A 22,006-nucleotide genomic window follows, 5' to 3' on the forward strand; every position below is an offset into this window, starting at 1 on the left:
ACAAATACGGACTCGTGAACTTCTGGAGTCTGGACTTCAAGTCTGGACTCCAAGTCCAGAGAACACAGTACGGACAATTGGAACAGCAGCTTACTTGATGACATCACCGCCTCAGCTGGTCTTGCTAATGAGTTTAATCCGTTTTTTTACTGTAAAGTATTTTTATAATCGAACTAAATATGACAACCCTGCTTTTTTCGTTTTCATTTAAAATGAAAAATGATATATTATTATATAAGTGTATTATATTATATACATCTATATATACATACATAGAATTATATGTATTTATACATAACATTTTATATACATATATATATATATATATATATATATATATATATATATATATATATATATATATATATATATATATAATTGTATTTGTATATATATATATGTAATTGTATATATATATATATGTATAGATAATTGTAATTGTATGTGTATATATATATATACATATATATATATATATATATATATATATATATATATATATATATATAATATATATATATATATGTGGATCAGATCTGGATTGCTGGACTCTTTGCCGACGAGGAAAACGCTACAGAGACGTTAATACCAGCGGCAAGTTTCAAAAAGGCTCCCCGAGATCAGGCAGTTCTAGGCGGGTAACATGAGCGCTGAGCCCCCCGCTGAGCCCCCGGTGCTGGTTTACTGCCGGTCCCTCTAGCAACACCTCACATCTCTGAAATCGTCGGAGCAGATTTTTTAATCGGCTGAATCTTGACAAACCGACCACAGATTTGGTGCTTGAACAACTAACTTCTCGACTAAAAACATCCTAAAATTACTTTCTGTGACTTAACAACAGTAGTATTTAGAAAGTTTCAACTTCCAGTTGTGTGATTTCTCCTCCACCGTTGTTACCTGTTGCTGGGGCAGAATGCATTCTGGGATATTTGGCTGCCCCGAGTACACACAAGTCACCTCCGATGCATCCCCGGTAAAATGGGCGGAGCCACATCCGGGCATTTGGAACGTGCTTGGATCGATGTGAACTTTGAATTGGAACAGTACTTGGGCTGAGGCTGATGACGTTTCACGAGTCCACGAGTTCAGAGAAGTACGCGTATTGAGAAAGACCCTCTGTGTCTCATCTCCTGATTTATAAAACTCTTAGTATGGACACAGAGAGAAGGACAAGAAGACAATCTGCAAGTCTCATGTATATCCCTCCTCCTGTGTTCTCTGCTCCAGGTGAAGAAGCTTCAGGCCATTCTGAAGCCCATGATGCTGAGAAGACTGAAGGACGACGTAGAGAAGAACCTGGCCCCTAAAGAGGAGACCATCATCGAGGTGAGACCACCACACAGGTTCTCTGTCCTCCCAGTCGTTTATTTATTCTTCTTATTAACACGTTTTAAATCACAACTCATCGCTCTGAGCAAGAAGAGCTGGAGGTGTTTGTGTGATGGTTCCAGTATGATCTTTAGTTATAGTGGATTATAGAAAAACAAGTTCTAAACCTCTTCATCCTGGTGGTGATCCTGCAGGTGGAGCTGACTAACATCCAGAAGAAGTACTATCGAGCCATCTTAGAGAAGAACTTCTCCTTCCTGTCCAGAGGAGCCAACCAGCACAACATGCCCAACCTCATCAACACCATGATGGAGCTCCGCAAGTGCTGCAACCACCCGTACCTCATCACAGGTGAGGACACACACACACACACACACACCCACCCGTACCCGTCTCTCACCTCCCGTCTCCTACATCTCCACGTCTCTCACCTCTCGTCTCCTACATCTCTACGTCTCTCACCTCTCGTCTCCTACATCTCTACGTCTCTCACCTCTCGTCTCCTACATCTCTACGTCTCTCACCTCCCGTCTCCTACATCTCTACGTCTCTCACCTCTCGTCTCCTACATCTCTACGTCTCTCACCTCCCGTCTCCTACATCTCTACGTCTCTCACCTCCCGTCTCCTACATCTCTACGTCTCTTACCTCTCGTCTCCTACATCTCTACGTCTCTTACCTCTCGTCTCCTACATCTCTACGTCTCTCACCTCCCGTCTCCTACATCTCTACGTCTCTTACCTCTCGTCTCCTACATCTCCACGTCTCTTACCTCCCGTCTCTCACCTCCTGTCTCTCACCTCCCGTCTCTTACCTCCCGTCTCTTACCTCTCGTCTCCTACATCTCTACGTCTCTCACCTCCCGTCTCCTACATCTCTACGTCTCTCACCTCTCGTCTCCTACATCTCTACGTCTCTTACCTCTCGTCTCTCACCTCTCGTCTCCTACATCTCTACGTCTCTCACCTCTCGTCTCCTACATCTCTACGTCTCTTACCTCCCGTCTCTCACCTCTCGTCTCCTACATCTCTACGTCTCTCACCTCTCGTCTCCTACATCTCCACGTCTCTCACCTCCCGTCTCACTACCTCTGGTCTCCTACCTTTGGTCTTCTACCTCTCATCTCTTACCTCTTGTGTCCTTGTCCTCTCAGGAGCCGAGGAGAAGATCCTGGAGAGCTTCAGGAAGTATCACAGCCCTGACGCGCTGGACTTCCAGCTGCAGGCCATGATCCAGGCGGCCGGTAAGCTGGTGCTGATCGACAAGCTGCTGCCCAAGCTGCTGTCGGGGGGTCACAAAGTGCTGGTGTTCTCCCAGATGGTCCGGTGTCTGGACATCATGGAGGACTACCTCATACAGAGACGGTGAGGAGAGGAGAGGGGTGAAGCTCCAGGAAACATCTGTGAGGAAGGAGAGAAACTCAACATACATTTTATTTAAGTTCATAATCAGCGTGTTTGTTCTGCAGATACACGTACGAACGAATCGACGGCCGCGTGAGAGGAAACCTGCGACAGGCCGCCATCGACAGGTTCTGCAAGCCGGACTCGGACCGCTTCGTCTTCCTGCTGTGCACCCGAGCCGGAGGGCTGGGAATCAACCTCACGGCCGCAGACACCTGCATCATCTTTGACTCGGACTGGAACCCTCAGAACGACCTGCAGGTGAGAGACGAGGTCACTTTAATATGAAGGATATTGTGTTATATGTTGTAATATACAGCCCAGTACTTCTTACCCTCACTGTGATTAAAGTTCTTGATATGTTAAATCATGAATACATTATATTTAATTTATATATATTTCAAGGGAAATCAGTAAGGGTCAAGTTAAGATGTTCTGCAGATCATTATTATTATTTATTTTATAGAAAATGTTTTGTTTGTTTATTCTTTTTTAAATAAACAGTTAAATGCAGTTATTCTCATCATAATATGATCATCTATGAGCTTTTGCTTCCATATTAACCACAGATGAAATATTAACAACTTCATTTTCAGATTCCATTTTCCATAATCAACAGAAAACTCAAACATATTCGTAACTTTTCCTTCATGTAATATTTAAATGTCCAGAATCAAACATTGACTGTTACGTCTCAGATGAATCTGACAGTTGTTCCAGATGTTTTAGAGATTTCTTTCTACTCTTCAAGTCTCACAGATATTATAGTTCACCTGAGTGTCACACAATCCCCAGTGCATCATGGGACATTCTGTGATCAGTCTGCATCATCACATTAATGGTTCCGTACGTTCCACCGCTCTCCTTCAGGCCCAGGCTCGCTGCCACCGGATCGGTCAGAGCAAAGCGGTGAAGGTCTATCGACTGATCACCAGGAACTCCTACGAGAGGGAGATGTTTGACAAAGCCAGTCTGAAGCTGGGACTCGACAAAGCTGTCCTCCAGGACATCAACCGCAAGGGAAGCCTGAACGGGGTGAGACAGGACCGTGAGACTGTCGGAGTGTTGTGTCCCAGAGACACCTGTTTGTCTTCACCATGAAAACTGTTTTTGTGTTCAGGTGCAGCAGCTGTCAAAGCTGGAGGTGGAGGACTTGTTGAAGAAAGGAGCGTACGGAGCGCTGATGGACGAGGAGGACGAGGGCTCCAAGTTCTGTGAGGAAGACATCGATCAGATCCTTCAGAGACGGACTCAGACCATCACCATCGAGACGGAAGGGAAAGGGTCCACGTTCGCCAAGGTACCGGTCCTGAACGGGGACGGTCTCAAATACTGGACATCCATCTTATGAAATTATGAAGGACATGAGGGACAGTCTGTCTCTCTGCAGAGGACGTCTGTCTCTCTCTCTTTAGAGGACGTCTGTCTCTCTCTCTTTAGAGGACGTCTGTCTCTCTGCAGAGGACGTCTGTCTCTCTCACTTTAGAGGACGTCTGTCTCTCTCTCTTTAGAGGACGTCTGTCTCTCTCTTTAGAGGACGTCTGTCTCTCTCTCGTTAGAGGACGTCTGTCTCTCTCTCTTTAGAGGACGTCTGTCTCTCTCTCGTTAGAGGACGTCTGTCTCTCTCTCTTTAGAGGACGTCTGTCTCTCTCTCTTTAGAGGACGTCTGTCTCTCTCTCTTTAGAGGACGTCTGTCTCTCTCTCTTTAGAGGACGCCTGTCTCTCTCTCTTTAGAGGACATCTGTCTCTCTCTCGTTAGAGGACGCCTGTCTCTCTCTCTTTAGAGGACATCTGTCTCTCTCTCTTTAGAGGACGCCTGTCTCTCTCTCTTTAGAGGACATCTGTCTCTCTCTCGTTAGAGGACGCCTGTCTCTCTCTCTTTAGAGGACGTCTGTCTCTCTCTCTTTAGAGGACGCCTGTCTCTCTCTCTTTAGAGGACATCTGTCTCTCTCTCGTTAGAGGACGCCTGTCTCTCTCTCTTTAGAGGACATCTGTCTCTCTCTCTTTAGAGGACGTCTGTCTCTCTCTCTTTAGAGGACGCCTGTCTCTCTCTCTTTAGAGGACGCCTGTCTCTCTCTCTTTAGAGGACATCTGTCTCTCTCTCGTTAGAGGACGCCTGTCTCTCTCTTTAGAGGACATCTGTCTCTCTCTCTTTAGAGGACATCTGTCTCTCTCTCTTTAGAGGACGCCTGTCTCTCTCTCTTTAGAGGACGTCTGTCTCTCTCTCTTTAGAGGACGTCTGTCTCTCTCTCTTTAGAGGACGTCTGTCTCTCTCTCTTTAGAGGACGTCTGTCTCTCTTTAGAGGACGTCTGTCTCTCTCTCTTTAGAGGACGTCTGTCTCTCTCTTTAGAGGACGTCTGTCTCTCTGCAGAGGACGTCTGTCTCTCTCACTTTAGAGGACGTCTGTCTCTCTCTTTAGAGGACGTCTGTCTCTCTCTCGTTAGAGGACGTCTGTCTCTCTCTCTTTAGAGGACGTCTGTCTCTCTCTCTTTAGAGGACGCCTGTCTCTCTCTCTTTAGAGGACGTCTGTCTCTCTCTCGTTAGAGGACGCCTGTCTCTCTCTCTTTAGAGGACATCTGTCTCTCTCTCTTTAGAGGACGCCTGTCTCTCTTTAGAGGACGCCTGTCTCTCTCTCTTTAGAGGACGCCTGTCTCTCTCTCTTTAGAGGACATCTGTCTCTCTCTCGTTAGAGGACGCCTGTCTCTCTCTCTTTAGAGGACATCTGTCTCTCTCTCTTTAGAGGACGCCTGTCTCTCTCTCTTTAGAGGACGCCTGTCTCTCTCTCTTTAGAGGACGCCTGTCTCTCTCTCTTTAGAGGACGTCTGTCTCTCTTTAGAGGACGTCTGTCTCTCTCTCTTTAGAGGACGCCTGTCTCTCCCTCTTTAGAGGACGCCTGTCTCTCTCTCTTTAGAGGACGTCTGTCTCTCTCTCTTTAGAGGACGTCTGTCTCTCTCTCTTTAGAGGACGTCTGTCTCTCTCTCTTTAGAGGACGCCTGTCTCTCTTTAGAGGACGTCTGTCTCTCTCTCTTTAGAGGACGCCTGTCTCTCTCTCTTTAGAGGACGCCTGTCTCTCTCTCTTTAGAGGACGCCTGTCTCTCTCTCTTTAGAGGACATCTGTCTCTCTCTCGTTAGAGGACGCCTGTCTCTCTCTCTTTAGAGGACATCTGTCTCTCTCTCTTTAGAGGACGCCTGTCTCTCTCTCTTTAGAGGACGCCTGTCTCTCTCTCTTTAGAGGACGCCTGTCTCTCTCTCTTTAGAGGACGTCTGTCTCTCTTTAGAGGACGTCTGTCTCTCTCTCTTTAGAGGACGCCTGTCTCTCCCTCTTTAGAGGACGCCTGTCTCTCTCTCTTTAGAGGACGTCTGTCTCTCTCTCTTTAGAGGACGTCTGTCTCTCTCTCTTTAGAGGACGCCTGTCTCTCTTTAGAGGACGTCTGTCTCTCTCTCTTTAGAGGACGCCTGTCTCTCTCTCTTTAGAGGACGCCTGTCTCTCTCTCTTTAGAGGACGTCTGTCTCTCTCTCTTTAGAGGACGTCTGTCTCTCTCTCTTTAGAGGACGTCTGTCTCTCTTTAGAGGACGTCTGTCTCTCTCTCTTTAGAGGACGTCTGTCTCTCTTTAGAGGACGTCTGTCTCTCTCTCTTTAGAGGACGTCTGTCTCTCTCTCTTTAGAGGACGTCTGTCTCTCTCTCTTTAGAGGACGTCTGTCTCTCTTTAGAGGACGTCTGTCTCTCTCTCTTTAGAGGACGTCTGTCTCTCTCTCTTTAGAGGACGTCTGTCTCTCTCTCTTTAGAGGACGTCTGTCTCTCTTTAGAGGACGTCTGTCTCTCTCTCTTTAGAGGACGTCTGTCTCTCTTTAGAGGACGTCTGTCTCTCTCTCTTTAGAGGACGTCTGTCTCTCTCTCTTTAGAGGACGTCTGTCTCTCTTTAGAGGACGTCTGTCTCTCTCTCTTTAGAGGACGTCTGTCTCAAGTCATTGAATCGCTGCTCTTAGTGAAGGCTTTAAATTACACAGATAGTTTACTCTATTGTCTACATTTGTCCCAGAGAGACTCTGAATCCTTCCAATCCTTCATATTTGTGTGAAACGATGGAGCTCCATCAGAGCAGAATGTGACCCTCTCTCCTCTCTCCTCTCTCTTCTCTCCTCTGTCCTCTCTCTTCTCTCCTCTGTCCTCTGTCCTCTCTCCTCTCTCTTCTCTCCTCTGTCCTCTCTCCTCTGTCCTCTCTCCTCTGTCCTCAGGCCAGTTTCATCTCCTCTGGAAATAGGACAGACATTTCTCTGGACGACCCAAACTTCTGGCAGAAATGGGCCAAGATCGCTGAGGTGGAGATCGACTCCAAGTCTGAGAAGGTACAGAGAGAAGAAGACATTTCATTATATATAATGTTATTTATTACATAATGTTCTATGTAATGTATTCCTCTGTCCTCGACTCCTCCAGGAGTCCTTGGTGATCGACACTCCTCGTGTGAGGAAGCAGACTCGTCACTACAACTCGTTCGAGGACGACGAGCTGATGGAGTTCTCAGAGCTGGACAGCGACTCTGAGGATCGACCGTGTCGGACTCGACGTCTGGGAGAAAGAAGCAGACGTTACCTCAGAGCAGAGTGCTTCAGGGTGGAGAAGAACCTGCTCATCTTTGGGTACCAGAGACACACACATAGACAGACACACACATACAGAGAGACACATACACACACACAAGCAAAGAAAGTAAAAGCTGAAGTTTCAGCTTATTAAAGCTTCTTCTTCTTTTGTACTTCCTGTCCTCCTGATGTCCTCCTGTGTGTCTCCAGGTGGGGTCGGTGGACGGACATCATGAACCACGGTCGCTTTAAATGGCACCTGGCAGAGAGAGACATGGAGGTGATCTGTAGGTAAGAAGACAAGTCTTTTATCGATCCAGAGACGATGAGAGACATCGCTGTCCGTCTCCGGTCTGAAGGACAGATTTGGTTTGTGATTCAGGGCTCTGCTGGTTTACTGCCTGAGACACTACAAAGGAGACGACAAGATCAAGAGCTTCATCTGGGACCTGATCACACCCACCAAGGAGGGCCAGGACCAGGACCTGCTGAACCACTCTGGTGAGGGTTTTCAACGTTACTTTAACGTAGCATGTTAACGCGCACTTTAACGTAGCATGTTAGCGCGCACTTTAACGTAGCATGTTAACGTAGCATGTTCACGCGCACTTTAACGTAGCATGTTAACGGTCACTTTAACGTAGCATGTTAGCGCGCACTTTAACGTAGCATGTTAACGTAGCATGTTAACGCGCACTTTAACGTAGCATGTTAACGTGCACTTTAACGTAGCATGTTAACGGTCACTTTAACGTAGCATGTTAGCGCGCACTTTAACGTAGCGTGTTAACGCGCACTTTAACGTAGCATGTTAACGGTCACTTTAACGTAGCATGTTAGCGCGCACTTTAACGTAGCATGTTAACGCGCACTTTAACGTAGCGTGTTCACGCGCACTTTAACGTAGCATGTTAACGTAGCGTGTTAACGCGCACTTTAACGTAGCATGTTAACGGTCACTTTAACGTAGCATGTTAGCGCGCACTTTAACGTAGCATGTTAACGCGCACTTTAACGTAGCATGTTCACGCGCACTTTAACGTAGCATGTTAACGGTCACTTTAACGTAGCATGTTAGCGCGCACTTTAACGTAGCATGTTAACGTAGCATGTTAACGCGCACTTTAACGTAGCGTGTTAACGCGCACTTTAACGTAGCGTGTTAACGTGCACTTTAACGTAGCATGTTAACGTAGCATGTTAACGCGCACATTAACGTAGCGTGTTAACGTGCACTTTAACGTAGCGTGTTAACGTGCACTTTAACGTAGTTAACACTACAGCTTGGTTGGATATTTGATGACTCCGTGGTTCATGACGTTGGGACCTAACCTGCCGTGACGATGGTTGTTCCCCTCCCTCCCCTCTGGGCTGCAGGGTTATCAGCTCCGGTCCCTCGCGGTCGGAAGGGGAAGAAGCTGAAGAACCAGCTGAATGTTCCTGAGGTGAAGAAAGCAGACTGGCTGGTCCACTGTAACCCGGAGGTGGTGCTGCAGGACGAGAGCTACAAGAAACACCTGAAGCAGCACTGCAACAAGTCAGTCTACACCCGACTGAACCGGCTATGAGTCTAGACACACACAAAGTAATCTATTACCATACAGATTAACCCCTCCCTCTCTGTTCTCAGGGTGCTGCTGAGGGTGAGGATGCTGTACTACCTGAAGGTGGAGGTGTTGGGTGAAGCTGCCAATCAAGCTCTAGAGGGGATACCTGCCAGGTAACTCCATTTCATGACGACACCTCGTTGGATGGTTGATCATCTGATTCATGATGGACGTATTAACTGTGTGTGTGTGTGTGTGTGTGTGTGTGTGTGTGTGTGTGTGTGTGTGTGTGGACAGTAAACTGGAGGTGTCTCTACCAGACATCGACTACATTGAGATCCCTGCTTCATGGTGGGATGCTGAAGCTGACAAGTCTCTCCTCATAGGAGTCCACAAACACGGTGAGGAAGACGTCTCAAAGGATGAAGACAGCTGATGATTCCCCCTCAAAGATTATTGATTATTGACTTCAGCCCCTGTCAGCGTTTTGTTTATTTTTTAGATGCTGTGTTTGAAACGTTGGGAGAGTCACAGGTGTGTGTGTGTGTGTGTGTGTGTGTGTGTGTGTGTGTGTGTGTGTGTGTGTGTGTGTGTGTGTGTGTGTGTGTGTGTGTGTGTGTGTGTGTGTGTGTGTGTGTGTGTGTGTGTGTGTGTGTGTGTGTGTGTGTGTCCCTCTACAGGCTACGAGCGCTACAACGCCATGCGGGCCGATCCAGACTTGTGTTTCCTGGAGAGAGTCGGGATGCCAGACGTCACAGCTCTGACTGCTGAACAAGGAGGAGGGGAGAGAGGGTCTGACATGGCTGACAGGTGGAGCATTCACACACACACACACACAGGCGTATAAAGACGTAGATACGTAGAGTTGTAGAGACCTAGAGGGGAAACGAAGGGTTGCAGCTGCTCAGAACCTGAACTAAGGTTCTCCTCCGGTCAGAGAAGAGTCTTCTTAAACACTGACAGGTTACAGGGCTCAGCTAACTGAACTAAACATCATGACGTCTAACGTGAGGTCACAGACTACCGATGAGAAGACGTCTCTCAACAGGACTGTGTGTCCGAGTTATTAAAGATTGTTTTCTTCTTTGTCGTTTCTTCGTCAGCGTGATCAAAGCTGAAGAGGTGAAGGACGAGGCAGAAGTCAAAGCTGAAGGAGGAGAGGACAGAGACGAGAGCAGCAAGGTGAAGACATTTTATTCTCTGTGGGACACGTTGTCCACCTCGCCGTACTGTTGTCCCTCTTTCTGTGGTTGGATGTCCTCCAGGGAGACATTGTTAGATTTAGGACGTCCTCTGGATGTTTGGAGGTAACACATACTGTTAGATGGTGAGAATCTTTTTATTGATTATTTTATGAGGTTTCATTTATCTTTTCTTCTGTTTTCTTTATGTTCACACAGTTAGAATTACAAACATCACAGCAACACAATCAGTTTCATTAAAGCTCTTAAATCTCTCCAGCCTGAGAAGAACTTCCACCTCAACAATCCTGTTTCATATTTTATTCATCTAAACATGACTTTTACAAATGTTCTGTAGAAGAAAAGTAACGAACTAAAACGAACGCAAAGAGTTAAATCTATGAAGTTGGTGTTTAAGTTTCCTCTCATTTTGAGACTAATGTATCTTATGTTCAGTGTGTGTGGAGGAAAGGAGAGAGCGTCACTAAATGTTTTATTATTACAAAGTTCTGTGGACCAGACGTCTTCCAGTTTAGTCTGTTAAATCTGTTGATGTGATTTATATATTTAGAAAATATTCTCATTGATATTGTGACGTTTATATTTCATCAGATTTGAAGATGTGTGTCTGAATGTGTTGGATGATCTTTGTGTGTTTAACAGGGAGAGGAAACCTGCTCCAGTACGGACACCTCAGACAAACCCGACAGTACCGGTCCAGGTGAGACAGACCAGTCTTCATAAACCCAGATCTAAACCCAGCTAGTCTACACATCTAAACCCTCTTTGATTGATGACTGATTGTCAGTTTGTAGCTCATTAGTTTTGTAGTTTAAAGTGAGAATTTAAAGGTCTGTTTAAGTCTGCAGTGATTAAATGATGATGTTGTTGTCTGGAAGTTAAACCTCTCACATAGAGGTCCCTCACATGGTTAAAGGATCGAAGTCTTGTTCACATATTTCCTTATTAAATGATTAATGAGTTCCTTTCTGTGTTGAGTCTAAACCATGGTTTAAAGTGTTAAACCAGGACTTGGTAGGCCAGCATGTCTATGCTCCTTAGAGAAACATTGTTTGATTATTTTATTTACCTGCAGCATCACTCAAAGCAGGAAGTAGTAATGAGATCTTTCTCCTCAGACTCTCAGATGTCAGGTGACCCATGCGCCCATGATGGAGCTGTGGTCACCACGACGACGGTGGGCGTGGCCTCTCTTCACGTGGTTCAGGCCCGCCCCCTCTGGCCCACCGGCCCGGCCCTGACGGCTCGTTTGCGGCGCCTGATCACCGCCTACCAGCGCTTCACGCTGCGCCGCGAGCCGCCGCTCCGCCACGACTTCCTGCTTCACGACGGCCTGGTCAGCATGGGGATGGGAGGAGGCGGGGCCGCCCACGGTCACCACGCCGGCGGGCCGATGGCGTGGCAGCTGGGCGAGGAGCTGAGGAGGTGCTCCGTGGTCGCCACAGAGCCGGACCCACTGTTCCTGGAGTGGCAGAGAAGGTACCAGAGATGCACATCAGAGCCAGCTCACACAGAGTTTAAGACTTCTGTACTTCTGAGGTCTTCTGAGGTCCTTTATTCTGAAGGAGTTGCTTTAAGTCACACCAGCGACTTCATTAACATTACATCCTGTTTCAGGTGGACTCGTCGAGAACAAGCCGATTTCTACCGCACCGTGTCGTCGTACGGCGTCGTGTACGACTCGGACAGGAAGTCCTTCGACTGGTCCCGGTTCAGAGCTCTGGCCCGACTGGAGAGGAAGACGGACGAGAGCCTGGAGAGATACTTCAACTCCTTCGTCAACATGTGCAGGACGGCCTGCAAGCTGCCTCCCAGGAAGGAAGAAGGTACTGAGAACCTCCAGAGTCCAGCTCTGCATCAACTACACTCAATGTTGTCATGGGGGGCAGCTGGAGACCTTGTGCTCCTCAGGACCTGGTCTCTGGTCTCTGGGACACATTACTGCCCCCTGCTGGTGCGAGGAGTCAGTTGATCTTCACTGACATTTATGAAACAGAATCAAATATGAATATTAACCTTTTTAAATTCTAAACAACTGTTAATGAGTGTGAGGACATAAAGTAACACATATGAATACATGATTTTAAACAGGTTTATTTACTATACTCACTGTTAAAACCACATGATCAGCATCATATGGTTCTGATTGGCTGACAGGATGATGACAAACACACTCAGAGACTTATCTTCTTCCTCTTCCTCTCACCCTCCCTCCTCTTCCTCTCACCCTCCCTCCTCTTCCTCTCACCCTCCCTCCTCTTCCTCTCACCCTCCCTCCTCTTCCTCAGGGTCGGTGGATCCCGCTCTGCTCGTGGAGCCTCTGACTGAAGAGAGAGCAGCCAGGACTTTATATCGCATCGAGCTGCTCCGGAAGATCAGAGAGCAGGTGGGTTCATCTCCACACATGAGGAGCTTCATGTCAGCGTGACCTCTGGTGACCTCTGGTGTCATTAATAAAAGAAGATAGACATCTTAATGTATCTAGAAATGAAGAGAAGCAGCCTGGAGGTCACACAGCTTAGAGATGGCTCTCTCCTCCTGGTTGTTATATCTACACTCTCCTCCTCAGGTTCTCCGTCACCCGTTGCTGTCGGCGCGCCTCCAGCTGTGCCGGCCCTCCCTCTACCTGCCGGTCTGGTGGGAGTCCGGTAAACACGACCGGGACCTCCTCATCGGGGCGGCGCGCCACGGCTTGAGCCGCACCGACTTCTACATTCTGAACGACCCCCAGCTGAGCTTCCTGGAGGCTCACAGGAACTACGTCAGGGGGCACCCCTCCCACCTTCACCCTCATCATCATCACCACCTGGTGACTCATCCCGGCCTCTCGTCCTCGTCCTCCTCGTCTCATCCTCACTGCTGCCTGTATGATTCTCCTCAGCCTCCTGAGTATCCCCACCAGTCCTCCCACCACCACCACCAGCACCACCCTGGGCCTCCACCAGCTCCTTCTCCCTCGTCCTCCTCCTCTCACCCTCACCTCCACCCCCTGCCATTGGATGCACACAGCTCTGCCTCCCCCAGTCTGGGACTAGTGGCTGGTTCACGGGGAGACTTCCTGGACTGTCCCCCTTTGGACGAAGGTCTGGAGCTCGGTTCTCTGCAGCATGACGCCATGTCTGCAGACGCTCTGCACGGAGGGAAGGCTTCCAAAGACACCCTCAACGGGTTCCCCTTCAACTCTGCTGCAGGAGGACAAAGCATGCTCAACTCGTACGGCGTCGGAGGAACCGACCTCGACTCTAAACTGAGGAGCGACGTTCTCGTTGGTGAGCAGGGCTCGTCAGAGGAAACCGGGCTGATGGCCCCATCGGTGGAGCTGGATCAGCTACAGGTACTCTGATGTGGTTTCTCCTCGTTCGCTTAGTCTGTAACATAATGAAGAGTCCATGTTTGACCCGTCTCCTCTGTCCCTGCAGGCTCCCTGGGACGGGGACCACTCCAGTCCAGCTCACCACATGTTCAATGAGTCTGATCCCATCCTGGGTCCGTCTGCTCTAGAGACCGGCTTCCTGGAGGAGGAGGACGAGGAGGCGCAGGGGGGAGACAGAGGAGTGGAGGAAGGAGGAACTCTGGAGGAGTGTTTGGGCCTCCCGCCCTCTTCCTCTCACCCGTCTGCAGGAGATCCTGTGGAGCCGCTGTCCTCGAGCTACATGCTGTTCAAGGTCGGTTTCTGCAGAATAAATCATTTAGAATCTGAAGAGATGTTTTCAGAGCAGCACACAGAACAAAGGTTCCATAATATATATTACACATCTACATTTACTATAATAAAATATATATATATATAAATATACTACAGGGGGTCAGAGGTCAGAGACCTTCTGACCTCTCATCGTGACTCAACAACACCAGCGTTTATTAACCCTTTGTAGTAGTGCTGGGCGGTGTACCGGTTTCTATTTCCTGTACGATATGAATTTCCACATACCGTCATACGGTGCAGAGCCAGAACACTGTTGACAGTCTTCATCAGGCTGCTAAAGATGATGTTCGCCACCGAATACATTAGCAGTGGAGCTGGTTATCTTATCTGTATTGAGACGGGTCCCTAGTCATGGTCATAACTTTATAACTTTATAACAATCAACAACCCACAACTAACGCTCTTTAACAGAGCAAAACACCACAACACAGCAGTCTGTGACACATAAACAATTTGTAACACGAATAATTGTACATTTATAAAATTTCACCGCCGAACTGCATGCTGGGTACAGCTCACTCGCCTGCTAACAGTCTGCTAACAGCTGGAGAGGCTCCGTCCTCCAGTAACGTTACATTACAGAACAGCGATGCAGGATGAACATAGACAGACCGGAGATGCACCGATAGAGTTTGACACATATGCAACGCTGACTACGTGTAACATGTGTGGTATTTGTTATAAATGTACGTTGGTACGTAGAGGGTGATACGAAGCTGTACATGGAGGGGCTTAGGACCCAGGGGAATGTAGGTGAAGACACGCCACACAAACAGCTGTTCACCGCTCGTCACGATCCTGTAGAACAGATTCTCAACTGGTGTGTCGTCGCGGACCCGTTTTCAGTGGGTCGCGGGCCTTTGCCTTAAAGCAGCGGAGTTATTCACGATTCTTTCCAGCATTTACGGCACTTGTTCAGCGGCGCAGGAAAAACACAGGACAATGCGTTGTAAATCACGTCACGTGATGCAGTTTAGCCAATCAGATAAGAGTATTCTGATACGTTTCCTTACTCCAGTGAGTTGTACCCACACCGTGACACAGGAGGAGAGACAATGAAAGACATCATAGAGCAGAACTCATGAGAATCCACATGAGAAAGTCTCATATCTGTGGTCGACTTTAACAATTTAAATTGCTAAAAAGACTGCATTCCCAAACCAGTGTTTCTTTTCTGCACATTTAAACTGATGGTGAGGTGTATGAGTTCGAAAAGAATACGGTGATATACCGTGGTACCGCCAGAGTTAAGCAAAATACCGTGATATACATCTTTGGTCATATCGCCCAGCACTACTTTGTAGTATTCAACGATCACATGATCTCGTTCTGACCCTCTTGTCTTCTGCTCTCAGGACATCGGAGTCAGCGAGGAACCCAGCGCAGATCAAACCGACCTATCGGTGAGCCCCCCTCCTCCCTACGTCCCCCCTCCCCCCCTCTCTCTGGCTGACATCACCGCCCACGAGCCGCAGGATAGGCTGGGCCACTCTGATGTCACCGAGAGCCTGGCCAATCCCGTGGAGGAAGGAGGAGGCCGGGAAGGAGGTGCTGGGTTCCAGTTTGATGACAAGGAGGAAGAAGTGGGAGACCTGTCGAGGAGGAGCGAGGAGCAGAAGGTGGAGAAAGGTCTTGGAGGAGAGGATTGTGATGCAGTCCGAGGTTTGTTAAAAAACACCCCAAAACTACTTCCTGTTACACAAGTGGCTCCAGGAAAGAGGAGCTGTGTCTCCATCACATCAGAAGAATGAAACACAACAGACTTAAAGTTACAATCTCAAACATCCTAACGTCATCATTATGACTGAATGTATTAATCAGAAGGATATTGACTTAACTGACATTTATTTATTCATTGTTGTTTCTACTTTAGGTTTTAATTATGATGAATGTTTATAAACACTTAAAAGCCACATGAACATGTAAACAAACAAACAAAAAGGTTTTTAGTAATCAACACAAATGTATTCAATGAGAATCTTGAGTTTATTACTCTCAGCATGCTCTCTAACTACGTAAAGCCACAATGTTCAGCATTGGAAACGTCCAGCAGTGGTAGAATGATTAAATCCTGATGCAGGGACACTGAACTGTATGACAGAAGATTTACATCACAATACGTTCACAGATGCTTTCGTCACATTTCTACACTGCAGCATTAATTCAACGCTGCTTCCACGTGGTTAAATGCATCTCATGGTTTATCCTCACAGGTGCAGACCGACGTTTGGGGGTCCTGAATCCAACCATGGAAGTACCCCAGATGGACAGAATAGTGCCAGAACCTGGACTTGGAGACCAGGATGAAGAAGACCTTCAGAGGGGCTTCGACCAATCAGAGCACAAAGAGGAGTCATCGCGAGACGCTCACCCGTTCCTCGGGAAGCTGGAGCAGCAGGGCGGCCTCGCGTATCCCGAGTCCATTGAAGAGCCCGGAGAGGAGGTGGACGGGTTGATTCTGTATCAGGCAGTTGAGGAAGAGACCATGGGAAACTCTCTGGACACAGAAACATTGCTGGGGAACACAGCTGGAGAGGAAGGTCCAGAGGACGGCACAGATCTGGCAGATCAAGTGGACGAGATCTCTGAAGGGCAGGTGGATCCGGTTCCTCTTATGGACGTTCCAGTGGTTCAACCCCGTGATGAAGAACCAGAGAAGTATCTAGACGTGAAACCCAGTGAGATGGTGCTGCAGAGCATTTATTCTGAATACGCATTGCCCTCCTGCCCGACTGCTGCTGCCTCGCCCCCGACAGTAGCATCAAAGGCAAAGAACGGAGCTGGACTCAACAGTGAAGAGTCCATGGATCAGGAAGCCTATGATGATACGGCTGAAGATCTGAACTGTAAGAATAGAGTCCTGACGTTCTCCCTCGATCAGGACCACAAAGACAATCTGCTTGAGCAAGATGAACTCAAAATGGCCGCCACTCTTCCTGCAGACGGAGTTGACTCAAAGCCATCTGATCTGAAGTTCTCTCTGTTGCCAGACGGAGGCGCTGAGAAGAAACCACAGCAACCGGAGCTGCCAGTCAAGGTGGAGGAGACCAAGACGGAGACGGCTGTGGACGTCTACCCTGACAGCTCTGAATTCAAACATGGAAAGTTCCTTTCCTACCGGGTCAAGTCAGAAACCCTGGTGACCAAAGCAGAGTATTTACACTACCCTGTCAAACCAGAAACCCTAGAGACCAAGCCTGAAGATCTAAGCCCCCCCATGAAGGCTGAGCGCTCAGAACCTAACCCTGAAGTCCTCCAGTTTGCAGCCTACTCAGATGGCGCCGAAATCAAACCCGAAGCAAAACCGGTAGCTCTCAGGTTTTCTCTTTATCCAGACGGGGCTAAGCTTAAGACCGAGTCAGAGCCAGAGGATTTAACAGCCTTTCCTGACACTTCTGCCATCAAGCCTGAAGCCAAGCCGGAGGGTTTGGAGTTCTCCACCTACCCAGACAGCTCAGAGATCAAGCCCGAGGCCAAGCCGGAGGACCTGGACTTCTCCGCTTTCCCCGAGATCAAAGCTGAGACGAAGCAAGAGCCGCTGGAGGCCGACAGCACAGTCCTGACCCCGAAGCTGGAGCAGGCCGACGGGCTGGTGGACTCCTCGGAGAGTCTGGTGGAGAAAGGCCAAGTGAAGGAGGAGCGGCCAGGTACGCCAGGTGAGAAGCGTATTCAGAGGTTGATTCATATGAGAGCTCCTACTAATGATTGTCTCATCGTTAATGTATCTATTGATGAATCATCATATCTAGTCTGTAGTCGACTAGAGCAGTGCCTCTTTAGAACGTACCTGATCAGAACGTACCTGATCAGAACGTACCTGATCAGAACGTACCTGATCAGAACGTACCTGATCAGAACCTTCCTGCTCACGTACTCTGTGCAGCAGAATGTACACTCACCGGACACTTTATTAGGGTCACCTTGCTGGTACCGGTTTGGACCCTTTTGCCTTCAGAACTGCCTTAATTCTTCGTAGCATAGATTCAACAAGGCGTTGGAAACATTCCTCACTCGTTTTGCTCCGTATTGACACGATAGCATCACGCAGTTGCTGCAGATTTGTCGGCTGCACATCATGATGAGAATCTCCCGTTCACTGGAGATCTTCTCTTTATCGGACCGTTCTCTGTGAACCCTCCAGATGGTTGTGGGTGAAAATCCCAGATCAGCAGTTTGAAATACAACAACAACACGCCACGTTCAGAGTCACTTCAGTCCCCTTTCTTCCTCATTCTGATGCTCGCTTTGAACTTCAGTCGTCTTCACCACCTCTAGAGGCCTAAAGGCATTGAGATGCTGCCATCTGATTGGCTGATTAGCTATTTGTGTTGACAAGCAAGTGAACAGGTGTGCCTCATAAAGTGGCCGGTTTATATTTCAGTATAATTTACTGCAGACGACGTGAAGCAAAGGGTCGTGATGTTTGCATTCTTAGAATTGAGTTATGTTGACTTGTTCTTGAGACGTGTCCTCCTCCTCCTCCTCCTCCTCCTCCTCCTCCTCCTCCTCCTCCTCCTCCTCCTCCTCCTCCTCCTCCTCCTCCTCCTCCTCCTCCTCCTCAGTGTCAGTGGTAGAAGGTTACTCCAGCCCCAGGTTTGCAGCTCCTGTCTCCATGTGTGATGTTCCTGACAGCCTCCATGAGTCCAGAGAGCCGACCATCGCCCAGCTGCTCCAGGAGAAAGCTCTGTACTCCTTCTCTGAGTGGCCCAAGGTACTGTGAAGGATATGAGCTCCGTCGGGTGATCTGTGAATCCTCTTTACAACAAGAGCTAAAGGCCCGTCTCTGTTTCCTGAAGTAGGATATATACATAAGGTTTTCTTCTAGTTTTTAATGATCTACGGCCATTAATACTCACGTTTTAAGATATTTTGTCAGTTTTCTGACCACAATGTCCTCCTGCATTGTAAAGAGAGGCTGTAAATGAGCTGCTGGTTATTTGGAGTCCATCCAGGTTCATTCCTCTTAATTAATTTAAGTTGTCTCATAGAAACCCCTTCACGTTATTATGTGGTGTCTCCCTGTAGGACCGGGTCATCATCAACCGTCTGGACAGCATCTGCCACGCCATCCTGAAGGGGAAGTGGCCTTCATCCAGCGAGCAGTACGACTCTCCCGGCTCTGTGGTCGCCAACTCCTGCCTGGCCAACAGCTTAGCCCAGCACCTCCAGCAGCACCAGCAGCACCAGCAGCACCAGCAGCACCAGCAGCACCGAGCCGGCTTCCTCTCCACCGCGGCCTCCGGCTCCGTCCCCGGCCAGCCCCGGATCCAGCAGACCAACGCGGGTCTGGGGTTCTCCATCCCCCCCCCTCTCACTAGACTCCCTAAGGTGAGAACATCCCTGTGACCGACCCGATGTATTAACCCCCTTTATTCTACATATCTATGCATCTTCATCTGTCCACATGTATCTCCACTGTCTCACGCCATGAGTCATACAGAGGTGTCCAGTTAGCACTGCTAGCAGTGATGATAATGCTAATAGTGCTAGTAGTGCTAGCAGTGATGATAATGCTAATAGTGCTAGTAGTGCTAGTAGTGCTAATAGTGCTAATAGTGCTAGTAGTGCTAGTAGTGCTAGTAGTGATGATAATGCTAATAGTGCTAGTAGTGCCAGTAGTGATGATAATGCTAATAGTGCTAGTAGTGCTAGTAGTGCTAATAGTGCTAATAGTGCTAGTAGTGCTAGTAGTGCTAGTAGTGCTAGTAGTGATGATAATGCTAATAGTGCTAGTAGTGCTAGTAGTGCTAGTAGTGATGATAATGCTAATAGTGCTAGTAGTGCTAGTAGTGCTAGTAGTGATGATAATGCTAATAGTGCTAATAATGCTAATGGTGCTAATAGTTTACTCTTGATAAGCTACCTTAGCCAGAGTAGATTATCATTTTAATTTAAATAATTGAACTGGATTGAATGCATATTAATCTCAAATAGAAGATTGGCCACAATCCTAACAGCTCTTATGAGTTTGCAGGTAGGAATAATACTAATAGTTTTAATAATACTAATAGTTTTAATAATGCTAATAGTTTTAATAATACTAATAGTTTTAATAATACTAATAGTTTTAATAATGCTAATAGTTTTAATAATGCTAATAGTTTTAATAATACTAATAGTTTTAATAATACTAATAGTTTTAATAATACTAATAGTTTTAATAATGCTAATAGTTTTAATAATGCTAATAGTTTTAATAATGCTAATAGTAACAGCTTTGTTTAGTTCTGCTCCTGAACAGCCGACTCAAAGACTTTTTTAAAGCAGCACTTAAAAACATGAACATGTTTTCTAACAATATGATTATTTTCCTGTGACCTCTTATGCCTTTTTACACTTTTATGTCTAAACTTTGTTTTCTTTAAATTACACTTAAAATGCATGCTTTCTGTTTTAATTCATTTTTAAACGTACAGCATTTTGAGCTGAATAGTCTGTATGAAATGTATACAAATAATAATTATTATAATAATGCTAATAGAATCCTGACAGACTGACATCACTTCAACTTGTCCTGTTTGTGCTTCTTCAGTCAATTAGAATACTTTTTAAATAGAAATTAAATGTAAACATAATTCATGTCACATCCTCGTAGTAACCTTTGCCTGAACAGGTTCACTAAAGAATTCAAGTATATGATATAAATATATGTTAAATATAATGTATCTGTAGATCAGGTTCTTCAGGCAGCTCTGGACACCTCTAGTTCACATTGCTTTGTTTCTCCTCTGTGAAGTTCTCAGTCTCTGTTCTGTGAATATTATACATGTTATCAGACAGATAGAGGGTTTGTGTACGCAGCACAGAGCAGGGACCAGTCCATCAGGGCTCTCAGAGCAGGGACCAGTCCATCAGGGCTCTCAGAGCAGGGACCAGTCCATCAGAGCACTCAGAGCAGGGACCAGTCCATCAGAGCACTCAGAGCAGGGACCAGTCCATCAGGGCTCTCAGAGCAGAGACCAGTCCATCAGGGCTCTCAGAGCAGGGACCAGTCCATCAGAGCACTCAGAGCAGAGACCAGTCCATCAGGGCTCTCAGAGCAGGGACCAGTCCATCAGGGCTCTCAGAGCAGGGACCAGTCCATCAGAGCACTCAGAGCAGAGACCAGTCCATCAGGGCTCTCAGAGCAGGGACCAGTCCATCAGAGCACTCAGAGCAGGGACCAGTCCATCAGGGCTCTCAGAGCAGAGACCAGTCCATCAGGGCTCTCAGAGCAGAGACCAGTCCATCAGGGCTCTCAGAGCAGGGACCAGTCCATCGGACAGCAGCTTCCAGAGAGCAGACCTTAGACAGATGTGTGTGCAGGTTGTACCCAGGCCGTTGTGTTGTGTCTCAGTCCATATGTATGTTTAACAAAGCCATCATCTCTCTCCCGTTCTTGTCTTACCCCTCACCCACCCTGTCCACTCTGACAGTACATGTCGCGAGGCGGCGCATGTGGGCGCGGAGCTTGGCGCCTCACCTCCTTGCCTCTCTTACAGGAGAGACTCGTGGCTCCTCCTTACCTCCCCGAGCTCAAACGAGCAGGGGGTCGGAGGTCATTCGACTATGAGGCCGCCACCGCCAAGGTTTTATCTGGGAAATCGGCACCGTCGTACCACACGGCCGTCTCGACGAGCTCCGGCAGTGCGCCTCCCCCGGTGGTGGCCCCGCCCTCTCATCATCACAGCGGCGCCATGTTGATTAACGGCTGGCAGGAGACAGCCATCGATCTCACCAAGTCGTCTGGTGAAATAAGCACCAGTGTGGGGTTAGGAGATGCCGCGGTGGCTCCGGGTCCCGGTCACCAGCTGCCACCGCCGCCCCCCATCACCGCACCACTGCCGGGCTCCGTGGGGATGGACATGGCCGGGATCCTGCAGGCCGGGCTCATCCATCCTGTAACGGGGCAGATAGTTAACGGAAGCCTGAGGGGAGATGACTCCCTGAGGAGGAGGAGAGGCAGGAGGAGAAACGTTGAGGCACTGTACTCTGAGTTCACCAAGAGCAGAGGACTGCACCTCCCGGAGACTCAGGTGGGTAGAGGGGGGAGGGAGGCGTGAGGAGGGAGGAGTGAAGGGTTCTTCTGATGTTCATGTTGCTTTGGGGTTCAATATTAAAACAGACCCGAGAGTAAACACCTCCACCTGTGTGTGTCTTTTCCAGCTGCAGGGCCGAGTGGAGCTGATCAGCCACTCCTCTGTCTCCTCCTCCACCTCCTCGCCGTCCCCTTCTCCTTCGGAGAGACCCGCTG

General features: G+C 48.0%; 1 protein-coding gene across 1 annotated transcript in view; it reads left to right on the forward strand.

The window, feature by feature from the left end:
* The window catches only part of chd6 (chromodomain helicase DNA binding protein 6), a 47,966-nt gene that overhangs the window by 22,909 nt on the left and 3,051 nt on the right, over positions 1–22,006 (forward strand). The window contains 27 exon segments of the mRNA XM_079156639.1: positions 1,228–1,326; positions 1,524–1,680; positions 2,483–2,693; positions 2,798–2,993; positions 3,603–3,767; positions 3,853–4,032; positions 6,971–7,081; positions 7,173–7,375; positions 7,529–7,609; positions 7,701–7,819; positions 8,696–8,855; positions 8,949–9,038; positions 9,163–9,266; positions 9,546–9,675; positions 9,969–10,047; positions 10,710–10,767; positions 11,186–11,546; positions 11,685–11,893; positions 12,356–12,453; positions 12,637–13,401; positions 13,487–13,732; positions 15,129–15,435; positions 15,987–17,429; positions 18,336–18,484; positions 18,799–19,101; positions 21,189–21,788; positions 21,919–22,002. Of these exon segments, the coding sequence (XP_079012765.1) occupies positions 1,228–1,326; positions 1,524–1,680; positions 2,483–2,693; positions 2,798–2,993; positions 3,603–3,767; positions 3,853–4,032; positions 6,971–7,081; positions 7,173–7,375; positions 7,529–7,609; positions 7,701–7,819; positions 8,696–8,855; positions 8,949–9,038; positions 9,163–9,266; positions 9,546–9,675; positions 9,969–10,047; positions 10,710–10,767; positions 11,186–11,546; positions 11,685–11,893; positions 12,356–12,453; positions 12,637–13,401; positions 13,487–13,732; positions 15,129–15,435; positions 15,987–17,429; positions 18,336–18,484; positions 18,799–19,101; positions 21,189–21,788; positions 21,919–22,002 (6,708 nt within the window).

The sequence above is a fragment of the Pholis gunnellus genome (assembly GCF_910591455.1).
Source record: "Pholis gunnellus genome assembly, chromosome: 3".
Lineage (NCBI taxonomy): Eukaryota > Metazoa > Chordata > Actinopteri > Perciformes > Pholidae > Pholis > Pholis gunnellus.